This window comes from Merops nubicus, unplaced genomic scaffold, assembly GCF_000691845.1.
Source record: "Merops nubicus isolate BGI_N331 unplaced genomic scaffold, ASM69184v1 scaffold4533, whole genome shotgun sequence".
In the NCBI taxonomy this organism is placed as follows: Eukaryota; Metazoa; Chordata; class Aves; order Coraciiformes; family Meropidae; genus Merops; species Merops nubicus.
Genome location: NW_008596771.1, coordinates 65,751 through 79,411, shown reverse-complemented (window position 1 = coordinate 79,411; position 13,661 = coordinate 65,751). Strand labels below are relative to the sequence as shown.

The 13,661-nt window shown below is 38.7% G+C and overlaps 1 protein-coding gene across 1 annotated transcript in view; it reads left to right on the top strand.

Moving 5' to 3' along the window:
* The first annotated feature begins 331 nt into the window (after window positions 1–331).
* Window positions 332–13,661, top strand: part of CDC42BPB (CDC42 binding protein kinase beta (DMPK-like)) — a 66,395-nt gene continuing 53,065 nt past the window's right edge. Inside the window, exons 1-2 of the mRNA XM_008936469.1 lie at window positions 332–397; window positions 12,607–12,694. Coding sequence (XP_008934717.1) covers window positions 335–397; window positions 12,607–12,694 — 151 coding nt within the window. The 5' untranslated portion in view covers window positions 332–334. The remainder of the gene's footprint in view (window positions 398–12,606; window positions 12,695–13,661) is intronic.

Sequence of the window (13,661 nt, the reverse complement as noted above, 5' to 3'; positions counted from 1 at the left end):
TTTCCCTTTCACATGGTTCTTCACCATTTTACAAAACCCTAAAGAAAGTCGGGAGGAATAATTCTGGAAGACTACTTTGCTCCCTGGCTGCAAGGCAGAACCAGTCATAGGTCCTGATATTTTTAAAATTCTAAGTGTTCATTAAATAGTGTAATTAATAATTTTTCCTTTCATAGTTCTAATAGTCATTGAAAAACTACTATTGCACTGGGTATGCAACAAGTACTTTTGAGCTCTGCTTTATGGATTATTTTAGCTTACAATGTTTCTCTTCATAATTGAATTATCTTTTTTTTCTTAAACAGCAAGACCATTTACAAAATTGGTGAAGGAAATGCAACTCCATCGAGATGACTTTGAAATTATAAAAGTGATTGGAAGAGGTGCATTTGGTGAGGTAAGAAATTTTTACTCTCAGTTGTAGTAATGTAACTTTAATAATTTCTGCAGTTGATTTCTTGCTACAGTTCACCTGTACTTATCCTAAAGACAAAAAATTCACACAGATGTGTTAAAATACTTCCAAATGTGGGATGTAGCTAGGTACTAGGGAGAAGTCCCTTTGAAGAAGGGTATTTAGTGTCCAGTTCTGCTGTTTCTGTGACTGGCTCATTCTGATTTCAGTGTAGCAAAATAAGTGTCTCTTCAGTGTGTGTATGAACAGAGTGGTCCCACCTAGCAGCTGCACAGCTGAATTTGGGAACTCTTCTCCCACTTGCCATATGTACTCTTATGTGCTGCAGTAATTTAACACAGAACTGGGCTGCTTCTATGGTAGGAACGTGGAGGCTGCTCCACCCATCTGCCTGTCTCTGTAGCAATCTGGTAATGCAGAAAGACGCATTTGGCTGCCTCAAAGGCTGTTTGTTCCCTGTCGCCTTTGAAGATCAAAGGCTGCTTTTTTGGACAGCAAGTTGAATCATGCTGGGGTGATAGGAACGCCTTGTGTTTTGAGGACTTGCCAGTCCCAGGACCCTGGACTGAAACTTTACTTCTTAATATGCTTGATGAAAGTCTCATCAGTCACAGAGGTCTGATAGGGTTTAAAACTGGCAAAAGCACTGATGAACATGTCCCCTCTAGTAGGCATAGGATACCTGAGACTTCTGGAGAACCTCAAAGACAACCCTGTCAGCATTTAAGTACATGTAACTAAAGCCATAGCTGTCAGCAAAAGAAGTTATTAACTAAAGATTTTTCAGAAGTGAAAAAACCCTTACATTTCTTTCAGGAAGCTGCTTTTGAGTAGTGCCACGCTAAAGTCAGTGTACTTCTGCTGGTGGCTAAGGCTAGGCTTCCTTATCTTCATCTCACGTTGTCTCCACAAAGAGCAGGACTGTGTCCCATGCAGGGTTTTCATTCCAAGCATGGTATGCCCTGGACACGTCAAACTCTGTCACAGAACATTTGATTGTGGGACACAGGTATCACAGGCAGACCAGAAACTAAACTAGAGAAATGCCAGGGCCCTACTCAACCTAGGTTCAGAAAGCAATGAGGTTTCTGTGTGTATATGCACTTGGTAGTAGGTGAAGCTTCATATCCACATAATTTTGAGCTACTTCAGTGACTACTTTTGAGGAAAGTGGAGATCTAGGACAGAAATTTCAAGAGCATCTCTTCCTCTGTACCATCATCTAATGATGTGTGAGGTAACATGTAATTCATGTCTAATCATCGTGAGTATAAATGCTGAAGGAACTTTGAGCATTTTAAGTAAAATGTCTCGATAAATAGTAACATCTTGACTGGCAAGACAAAGGTCACTTTCTGGTGGATGTTGAACTTGGTGCATTGCAACATTTGTTACTAAAAAGAAAGTGTTATCTTAAGGTAGTGGAAATACTGGAGGAAAATGAGTCTGTTGTTCCACTTGAGTGTTTGTTTTTAGCTGGTATGTATCATTTGAATGTGACTTTTAGAGAGAAAGGTTACTGCAAAGTTTTGCAGGAAAAAACAGAAATACGAAAAAAAATTCCTAAATCTAAAGAAGAAAAAAAGAAAAAGCTAGAAAAGCTAGAAGAAAGCTACAAATTAAGTTCACAAAAGAGGTGTGAGCAGAGATGTTTATGATCAGATGAAAGGCCTAGAGAATTAAGACAGTAGTAGGTAACTGCCTACCTCCCCATTAAGGTTTTGATTCAAAGCAGTAGCACTGTTCTGAAGAGCGTGTCCCCACTTACTGCAGAACAATTTTGCAATGCATAAGCTGGATTTCTTTTGGAGGAAACTAAACTAGAATCTCCATTCCAGGTGTGCACCAAATGTGCTTCCAAGGAGTACATAAAAATCAACCACTGTGTTTTGTTCTTCTAGCAGCTTCAAAGTATGTTTGGTTCAGGAGACTAGGCTAGATACAGTCTGAAGCAAAATTCCTGAAGCACATTACAGTTCAGGCTACTTTCATCTGTTGTTCTGATCTTGCTGTGCCAAATTACTTGCTATAGTGGCTGTGACTGTTGATATCTTAAGGATTTTAAACTGTTGGCAGTTTGGCTTTTGGTGGAATTAGAAGTGATTTCTGGATCTCTTCAGAACTGGACTTGTGAATGCCATAGCTATCAAAAATGGTTTCGGGTCAAGGGAACCCTTTATAGAGTCTTGCAGATGGAGTCAGTGTTGGGACTGCCTTCATACAGTGTAACTTTAAGGAAGGGCTGTTTTCCATAGTACTTGCTCTGTTCTTTTTCAAAAAGATGTTCTTCTCCACTTAAAGTATTGACCAGATGGAAAACTCAGTACAACAGCAGCTGAAGTATTTGTATGAATGTCAAGAGTCTTCAGTTTATCCTTCCTGGTGGGTTTAGGATGACCTTTCTTAGCTTTGGATCAAGAGTCTTAAGGTGTATAAAAGATAGAAATTCTGTGTGGAAACTTGTATTAATAGTGTTTCAAGTGCCTAAGTCAACTTCTTTCATATTTTTTCATTTGGCACTTAACTAAAGCAATTCGTAGCCCTCCTTCCCCCCGCCCAAAATGAAATTTCACAGAAGTAAAATGAGAAAATATCTTAGTTTCATCCTCCTGTTACCACTGAGTGCTCACAAAGTCAGTGGTGTTAGTTATCTGCCAATATCACGTTCCCTTGTTTATCTTTTAAGCATCAAAATTTTCATTTATAGTTGTGGCAGTGTGAAGCTTTCTAACCAGTTTAAATTATGCAGGAATAATTGTATTTAAGTTCATTATGTTTTAATCTCTTTTGCCAGAGAATCTTTTTTACTTTTTGCTTATGAAAGAATCCTTTGACCCTTGTGTACTATACTGTTATAACTGCCAAATATGATAGGCATTGTAAAATAGTAGTTATATAAAGGTTGGCATTCCATAATAAGAAAACAAAATCTAGTTTCTTGAGAGGGACTTGTGGCATCTGACTTGCATAAAGCAACACTTTGGAAACCTGCAAGGATAACTGTAAGTGCTTTTTCTGTAGCATGTTCATGTGTACATAGGAACTATTTCAGAAATTATTTGATAGAATTCTAGTGGTTATAAGATTGTTCATTAGCTCTTTTTTAAAAAACCCACACAACACAGACACAAGTATCTGCTAGGAAATGTTAAAAATACCTATAAAATATTTGTTAGAATGCATAAATAAATTAATCATACTTAAACTAAACATATTCCTAATAGAATTAAGTAGTTTAAATGCTGAACAGCTTAACAAGGCAGGCTTCAAAAAGGATAAAAACTACATTCCATTCTTCTCAGTTTAGCTATTTTGAGCTTTTTGGAGCATGCCAGGGGCTTTAGTCTTTACCAGAGAACTTTTGCATAAATCAGTAGCTTTGAAGAAAGATAGCTTAAACAAAATAAAGTCACGATATTAATTATTAGTCTGAATTAGTGGTCAGTGTAAGCCAAGGAAGCATGGTCTTTGACCAGAAAGAGGATTGAGACCATATGTGAGCTTGTTGCTATGAACACAACTGTAAGATCAGTATCTAATTGAAGGCAAATTGATATAATCACTAATACATATAATTCATTCTTTTCTTGCCAGCAGGACTCAAACTGGTTCTTTACACTTTTTCCAGCAATATGAGAACAAAACCCAACTGGTAATCCAAAACCATGTGAGTGAAAGTTGTTACAGCAAGGGATATCTGAGAAAGCAGGAGGAATAATGTTTCTTGAAGTTCTCATTATTATGCTGAGACAGAAATAGCCTAACTCAGAACCTAGAGATTTCTTCTCCAGGCACCTGCCAAAATATTCAGTTCTCCTTTTCTCATAAAATAAGCCAGCCACTTTGCATGCAGGGTAAACTAAATGTCTGAATATCCTTTACAGCAACATTTAAAGCTCTGACTCCTGGAGTCAATTGCTTGAGAACGTAATTTAATTTTTTCAGAAGTTTCATAGTTACAAAGAAGAGTTTGAAGTGCTAGCTGTAAGAGGCATAAACAACTCATGGCTCTTTCCCGTCTCCGAGGATGTATTCACCTGGGTGTATATCCATCTGGGTGAGACACTTTTGTGAGTGGCCCTATATTACTTTTGCTTTTGGGTTTGGTTGTGGTGTTTTGTTTGGTTTTTGTTTTTGTTTTTTTTTTTTGTATTTTTTGGGTTTGTTTTTGTGTTTTTTTTTTTTTTGAGATTATATAGGCATAAAATTAAATCAATTAATTACCAATACCGATTGGTAATCTCATTTGTGAGAGGGGCAACCTCTATGAGGAATAAAACCAATAATAATTAAAAAAAACACCTGAAATGAAATCAGAACTAAAATGGTTTTCTGTGATTAATTCTGGTTTCTATTAATAACATTAATGTAGAATTCTGTCTCTGTAGACAAGAATGAGTATATTGTGTAGGGTGAAGCTTTTTGTTAAGTAGTGAAAATATACATTCTTTAGGAGAAGATTTAAAGAATCTAAATTTAAAGAATTTAAATCTTTAAATAAAGATCTAAAGAATTTCCACAGAATGGAAAACTCCTCCAGCTTTTAGACCTTTAAAAAAAAAAAACACCAAAACAGAAGCCCCCTAGCCCATCTCTCTCTTGAAGTTTGTGTGTGCCTGACTGCTCCTTCCATCCAGAAAACCTGTGGACCATTATTTGAAATTGAATCATGTCCTGAGAATCTGTGTTTGGTGGGATTATGCTTACCTGAGGAACTTAATGGCAGCCTAAGAAGTGCCTTCTGTTTGCTTGGCGTTTGCCTCTGCACGCCAAGGGAACTGGGAGTACCATTGGTACAGTATGGTGAGAGGGATGGGAGGAGGATCCTGTGCATGGGGTTTGTCTGACTCTAAATACTTGCACTTGATCCTTTGCAAGCTTCATCTGAGCTCTTAGTAACAAACTTGTAAGTCTTTATGATTGCTTTTCCTCCCTTTGTGTAAAGGACTGTTTAGGCACAGCGCTGCAGATTAATGCATTTCAATGAACAGCGGTTGTTGTCAAGATGTATCTTGTTTGAGAACTCGGATTGTATAACATGGCTGACACCTCCTGGAAATTTGGCAGCATGGGACTGAAACAATTGCTTTCCTTCCCTTGTTTGTTAGCAAGGATTTCTTGAATGAGCAACACTTACTGTGGTTCCAGCGGAAGGGTGGAACGGCTTGGTCTTGCTTAGCACAAAAATAACTAAAACTCTTAATGTGCCCCACCTAAATATTACTGCTCTGGATGGATTAGAAAATACCATTTAATATAAATGCTGTTGTGTATAGACTTGATCTGTGTAGAATTAAGTAATAGTACATGTCAGCTCGACTCAAAATACTTAGAGTCTGAGCTGGAATCAACAGACGTAAAAATGTGTTTCCATAAGATAATAAATAATGGTTGAGAGCATGAGACTGATCCCCTGTGTACCACAGCTTTCTGATAAATTATGAGGTTCTTAATAAGAGGTCTTACTGGCCAAGGGTATAGTGAGACTCAGAAGTGAGTATGCAAAAGCTAAGCTTCCTGTGGACAGCTGTGCTTGGCAGTGAGACGCAGAAATATTGGTGTCTTTTCCACCTGGTAGTCACAGCAATGGAGTACTGAGTTTAATGTTTTTGTGGGCTTCTAGAAGTTAACTTGGGGCACAGTGAGCCTACAGTGAACTGTCTCACCTATTCAGAAGCTTCAGTGATTGGTTTTAGATGCCCAGCAGGGACTGTACCTTCCTACATTGTAGATTAACAGAATTCAGAAGTACTGCACACAACATGACACTTTTCATCCAGTTATTCAAAGAATCAAAGCATTCAGAATACGGTGCAGAAGAAATATTTAATTAGCTTTGCTTTTCTGCAGTATGCTCTTTGTAGAAAAAAAAAATAAATATGAAAGCAAGCTATTTTCTGCTGTGGAAATGGACAAAGAAAGAAGCTGCTTTGTTTAGAAAATGCTTCAAAAGAGCTGGTTGCCATCTTAGTCCTCCCCAGCTCTGTGTCCGTTTGTATGGCAGCCCCAAGTTACTATGGTGACAGGCAGGTTGCAGAGAGCTGGAGAGACACGGTTCATGGTAGTGCTGTTGTGAGAACAGGCATTTGTCTCTGCAGCCCCCCCCAGCTGCTGAGGAAGAGCTTAGGTGTTATTCTGAGCCTTTAGTCTTCTTTTGCAGAACCTTTCTTGTTGGCATTTGTAAGTGATTTCTTATTTGCACAACATGAGGATTCATACCACGTGTTCAAAAAAATGATTTTGCTTTGGAAGTGTGCACTGTGGCATATGAACCCTACCAGAAGACACTCTGGTTGCTCATTTTAATTGTAAAATAGACGTACAAAAAACCTGATAGAGCAGTCCAGACCCGTTTTTCCTTAAATATGCAGTATTAAAACAGTTAAATAATGAGCTATATATCAAAGACTTTTCATATCCAGGAGTACCAGGAAGATAAAGCAGTTCCTGCAGTGTTACTTCAGTAGGTAGTGTCCAAGGTATCAATTGCATGAGACAGAAATAGTAGCATAAAAGAAGTGGCATATACAAGCTTTAACTGAGGGAAATGACTGTAATGTTCAATTATGAATCCGGTAATAAGACATTACAGATAAATTGTTTACATCTGGAATGACATTTCGTCTCTTCTGGTTGAAAGGCTTGTCTAAAATCTCTGCTCAAATGTCTAAAGCCATTCCAAGTTCCTGCCAAAGGTTAATTCATGGTAATTTTACACTGTTTTATCCATGTGATTTTATTGTCCATTAGCCTAGGGAGATCTTTTACCTTCCTTATCACTGATGTCCTTCCTTCCAATTTTATTTGTAGGTAGCAATCATATGCACTTTTTTTTTCTTTTTTTTTTTTTTACAAGTAAAGCTTTTTCTATTCCCATGGTAGTATAAGAGGCTCTTTAGTTCCTTGATCATCTCAATAGTTCTCCTTCACACCTGCTGAGGTGTGGCTCTGTGGGGAGTTTCCAATGAGCTTGTATTTCTACAAGGCAGTCATGTTTACCCATCCCTGGTGGTGGGTCTCTGCCTACTCGTTCCAGAGCCAGGTTTGCCTTTTTCTTAACTGCCTGCTGTTAGGAGCTGATTGCACAAGGATTATCACCTACGTGTCTGTCATCCTCTTCTTTTCAGCTTACAAGTTTTGCATTTGAGTTTTACCTTATTCCTGAAATTCTAGTCCTTGAGGATAGCTTTTACTTGAAAGTTTAGCATGCCATGAGCATGCATAGTTTCCTTCTTAGCTTTTTTTAACTTTGCTTTGAAATGAAGACCAGCATGTTTTCCAATAAGTCTTTTTAACAATCTTAATTGTTTTCAGAAATCCAATCTTGAATTTAAATTATTTCTGTGCTTTCTTATGCCATGCTTATAATTGAAATAAAAGAAAAGTTGTAACTTGCTGCTGCTTACTAATGCTGATTATGTCACTCGAGGGGCAGAGAACAGTGGTGGGAAGTTCTGTCGTCTTTGTAGAGACTGATTTGGCAGATTCCCACCCTCTAGGTTTCATTGGGGAGTGAGGAAAGGTGGAATTTGGCCTAGGATGGCTTTGCACATTGCAGCCCTAAGTGTCAGTATCAAGTGGGTTTTGAAGATCAAAATGTGGCAAAATACTTCTATTAAACATTTCAAGAAGCAAAATGTTAGCTCTTGCCGAAGTCTAAAAATATTATTTTAGCTATACTGGTTGATTTTTATTTTCTCGAGGTACAAATGAAACAGAGTTTTGAGACAAAAAGTACAAGAAGAAAATAGATGGCAGAAGTAATACAAATCTGATAGTGTGTTTTGGTGTGTAGTTACCACAAATGGCCCTCACTTGTGCTCTAGACACAGTTCTCGTACTTTTTTTTTATTGACATAAGTGTGTCCAAAGTCATTTAAAGTGTAGACACTATAATTCATTAATCTTTCTGAGGTCTTTAAGGAAGCATTCTTGATCTGTATTGCAGTGTTCTGTTGCCATAAGTCTTGAGCATGGTAAGCCACACTGACTGTAATCAAATCAGCTGGTGACAGCTTAGACCCACATGGGATTGACTGGAAGTGGGGTTGCAGTGATGGGGAGCCCTTGTATCTGGAGTTTTTCCTTGTCAGTGTTTTAAGATGTGGTAAAACAGAATCACCTATATCTCTCTACCAAACCATTCTGATTATTGAGTGTCCAGAACACATTATTCTCCATCCTGACCAAGCATAATGAGATACAAGTTGGGTAAGTTTTAATATTCTTAAATTGACACAGGTGTCAGATAGTTGTTCTGAGTCAAAGGTGTGTGGATTTGTTAGCCCATATCCCATCCCTTTAGCCAGGTAGAGATGTGTAGGAAAAGAATCCAAGGACAGAGCAGAGCTGAAGCCTTCCAGTTTCCAGTGGCTGAAGGTTCAAGGAGTCCCTAATCACGCCTGTAACTTTGGTGTGGTCAGGAGTCACAAAGACTTCTGCTGTGTGTGTTAATTGGATATTAAGCATGTTCTTGAATACCTTCTGAATATTTATCTGACCCCAGAAGCCTGTGACTGAGTTCCAGAACTGTTGTTTTTGACAGTAATACTTCCTTAATCTTGCTACCTTTTTATTTTATTTGATGCTTTTCAATTTCTGTGTTATGAGAAACAGCAAATAATTGTTCTGTGCTCATCTTGTCTGCAATGTTCTTGGGTTTGTGCACCTATCGTAGCTGGTATGTCTTCCAGGCCTGGAGTATCTTAGGTTATTAAATCTTCTTCAGAAGCTATTTTATACCTCTGTTTCTGCCTTTTTTAAAAATTTCCTTTTCCTTAATAGACTTTTTTTTTTTTTTAACTTCTGTTACATTGTAAATTATAATAGCCTTGGAAATTAAGAGCTAGCATCAAAATGAAATCCTGGTCTTTTACAGTCCATGCATAACATAAGCACTTGTTTGGCCAGGGGACTTTTTAAATTTTGAAGATAGAAGCAAAACTTTTGTTCTTAAAGTAAGCATTTGTGACAGTGTACAAATCTGTGTCCTGTGGAGTACCTCTGAACACCAGCTGAGCATTTTTTCTTACGTTAATAGATGTGGTGGATCGGTGTATAGTGTAGGAGCCATCATATTTAAAACCTGACACCTTGCACAGTTAGCACAACTGCAGTGCAAGAGGTTTCTGTTTGATCTCACACGATGGTCGCTGTGGTTGTTGTAACTGGTTTTGAGGTATGCCAGAAGAAGAGGAATTAATACAGAAGTAAGAAAAAACACCTCTGCTGCAGCATCTCAGAAGAAGAGAAAGCATTATATGACATGTGTAAATTTGGAGACACTGCTACCAGATGAAGAAAGTAACAGAGAGCTGACTGAAGGAAATGCCTGCTTGTTTTGTGGAACAAAGGGTAGAGGATTTTTCGCAGTATTGCAACAATGTACTTGCTTATAATAGTACTGAGTTTATCAAGGCATAATTTAGTTTGTGCTTCCCTGTTTTTCAGTTCAGTGAAGTTTGAGTTTTGCATTTCTGCTTGTTTTCTTAAACAACAAACAACAAAGCCACAATAAAAGCTAATGATTAGACGGGTAGAGGAGTTAGGTCTAGTCAGGCCAAAATTCTGCTACTTCTCTGAGGCATCTTTTGCACCTTTCAAGTTTCTTCTCAGAGAATTCTTGAGGAATTACCTATTTTTCTCTATAGTTGCATTAATTTCTCTTCTGGCACAAGAAGCTGTCCCACTTCTGCCCTTACAAATAAAGCAACAATGTGTTTACTGGTGCCATAACTTGATAACCGCTTACTGTGAAAATGAGTCAACTTTCTTTTTATTAATTTTACTTTTTCATCCACAGAAGACAATTATTTTCCTCTGAAAAGTTTAAATTGGGCTTTTTTAAGGAGTCCTTTCAGTTGAAAATAAATAGCACTAATTTAGATAGCAACTGAGGAACTGCTAAACAGATCCTACAGATTTGGCTTCCTTTTTCTTTTCTTTTTCCTTTTCCAAGCCTTTTCCATTTGCTACTTTGTTCTAGTGTTTGCACAGCTCCTCAGCAGTGCATGTCCTCTGGATGCCAGTCTCACATTATTCCTCAGCAATTCAGCACACTTCAAACCTCCACCACCCTGCAGTGCTTTCAGACAGTGATGGCCTTAGATAAAGGGCAGTATATGCATCTTGGTTCTGATTTGTGCACTATATTTGTACCTAAATGGCCGAGCAGTTCTAGCATCCTGGTGTAAAGAAACTTGAATGTTGCTACTTCAGGGCTCACAGAGTTACGCTTGGAAATTGCTTTTGCCTCAGAGCTTTTGTTTGTCTGCAGCAGGTAACTGTGCTCAGCTCTGGTCTGTCCCTTCAGTGGAGAGGGGATATTTCCTGAGTCATCATGTTCTGTATGGAATGGATTTTAAAATGTATAGCAGGTAATGTCAGCATCTTTCACTTTCTCAACGCTTTTAATGTGTGGTTTGACTTACAGTGTGCCTTCAGCTGGATCAAGCTAATGACTCAATTAAGTGTATGGAGGGAGGTTGTTACAATGGCTTCTAACTGCAGGGCTATGATGAGGCTAGGAACAAGGCTAAACGGTTTAGACCATTACTGAAGGTCAGTGTTGAAGAGTTTCATATGTGCCAAGGAGCCTCTTGTGCTTGGCTGAGACTTTCTTCTCTTACTCGTCCTTCCCCCCCCAGCACAAACAGTGTCTGTGGGAAGTGTTTGTAGGCTGGGAGATGCTGGGATGTAACATAGCTGTGGCTTCTGCATGGCTTACTGAAGCTGCTTCTTAGTGCTGTGCCTTTTCCCAGCTGCATTTAGGGTCAGATTCCCATGTCTTTCCTGTGATGGGTACCTGCCAGTCCTTTTCTTCAGATATATTTCCATTATGTGACTCTATGTGCAGGTGTCTCCTAGGTGTGTTCAAGCCTTAGATGACTTAATGAGTGGAGCTTCATGCACTGAGGAGTGGCAGGTTTAGGTCTGCATCTGCAGAGTGAGGTTTTTGTCCAAACATGAATATCCCATTCGTGTATTACGGAAGTAGCAGTTGTCCCCTTGCCCCTCATCTGGGGCATCTTTACTGGTAAGGTGCAGGGAGGTATTATTATATTGCCTTCTTCCTCTCCTGAGGACTTCTGACTTTGTATAGTGATGCTCTGCTTGACACACTATATGAACCTTGTTTTAGAGTCAGCATCTTAGAGCTGCTGTAGCTCCTGATTCTCTTAAAGGTGAGAAGGTATTTTTTTAAGCAACAGAAGAGATGAGCTGATATGATTCCTGTTACTTTTTCCCACTGCTATTCAGAGCTCTGCTGGAAGTAATGAAAGCTGGTTGGTTTTCTACTTCTGAAACAGAGGTGAGCTGAGAAGCAGCAGAATATTCAAGCAATTTATGCATAGTCCTGTGAAAATATTTCTCACTTAGTCATGAACTCCTACTTTTCTTTTGCCAGCTGGAAGAATTATGTGGAAATGATGGCTTTACTATAAGCAGAATTAGTTTTGATCTTGGTGAACACAAGTCTTGGTCAAAATAAAGTCATGACTTGCCTAAGCCTTGAAGTTTCTATATCCTTCTGTTTTCCCTTCCACGGTACGGCTCTGTGCACAGCTGCCGTTCACAACAGACCAGTCTAAGCAGCCTAATACACAGGATGCATAGTAAAATGCTCCAAGCAAAGTGTTGAATAAGTAAATCAATACTGTTTTTGCCGCTTTTAAAATATTTGCATACAGTACACAAAGCACGTTAATTAATCTTTCGAGTTTCTGAAACCTGAAATGTGAAAACGAATTAGTCAAATGTCGTGTATTTCTATTGACAGCAGCCTTTCTTGTTTTCTCAGGCTGCCCTTGCTGAAGGCATGGCATACAAGCATCACTTGTTCTTGGCAAACAATGAAGCTTTACTACACATCTTCATATGAAAAGCTTCATGCTCCTCCTGTATCATCCCCAGTGTACTTGATCTTGAGCACTTGACCACACATGGTGTGCTGTGCCATCAAGCACATAGTAGTAATGTAGGGGGAATATAGAAGGAGCAAAAACAGGCTGTAGTTTATCGATGCATGAGTTGATCGCTGATGACTCCTTAGTAACTGACTTTAATAATTTGTGAACACTAAGCTCCTCCAAAATTTTCTTTGACCATGCTTTTGTGTGAATGTGAAGTTGTTTAAATATCATATTTCTCTGACCATGCTTTTGTTAAATAAAGATGTCTTATTATTTCAGGTTGCAGTTGTTAAAATGAAGTGTACAGAGCGCATTTATGCAATGAAAATTCTAAATAAATGGGAAATGCTTAAAAGGGCAGAGGTAAGTAATACAGTTCTTTAATGCAGAGAATTTTTTAAATAGCGTTAAGAAAATTACATTGAAATTCTTCCAGATTAGGAAGAATTATTTCATGAGCACAGGAGCTTCATTCTTTTTTTCTTTTTTTTCTTAAGCTGTTTTAATGCAATCAAGTCTGACAGTCCCTTCCAGGCATCTGTTGTTCTGAGCATTACTGTGTATTCGTTTACCAGACAGTCTGCCCTAGTTCTTACCCTCAATTTATTGGCCAGATTTTTGTTTACAATAAAAGCAAGTTAAAGACTACATGAAAGCTGAGATTGGTGCTACTATGACATTCACAGCTGTATACAACAACGTTATGAAAAGGTCTTTTTTCTCCTACATTCACAAAGCATACATTAAGGAGCTGTACATCCTACAGGATGCAAATACCAGGATTTGTATAACTGGTGAAACTATAACTAAATATTTTGGAATCTCAGGCTTGAATTGTAAAACAAAACACGTTAAGAAGATAAATGTGTTTAGGAAAGGTATTTTTGTTGAAAGGAGATGTACGTTGTCACAACAAATTGTGTAAATGTGAATGGGTACTTCACAGATTAGGAAAGGACCTACCAAGAATATGCCATGGGAAGTGGCATATTCCTAGGACACCTACACTTGAACAGCAGAGGAAAAACTTAGGGCAAATGTAATTCTATGTTAGTCAGCAGGTAAATGAGCAGTGGATTTGAGGGGAGAGCACACGTAGTGCAGCAGCACTTGCAGCAGCTCTGTTAAGGGGCGAAGGCTGCCTGCTTGCTGAGGACTGAGCCTGCTGACCCTTCCCTGCCCCATTCTTCTTTCCCCTTCCTGACACCTCCTCCCCCCAGCCTACCCGTCCTAGTTCCTCCCTTCCTTTCAGTGAGTCAGTGCCAGCTCTTCCTGTGAATAAATTTCCTCCCTGTTGTTAAGCCCCTTGAGGGTCCCCGCTGCCCGTCGGTCAG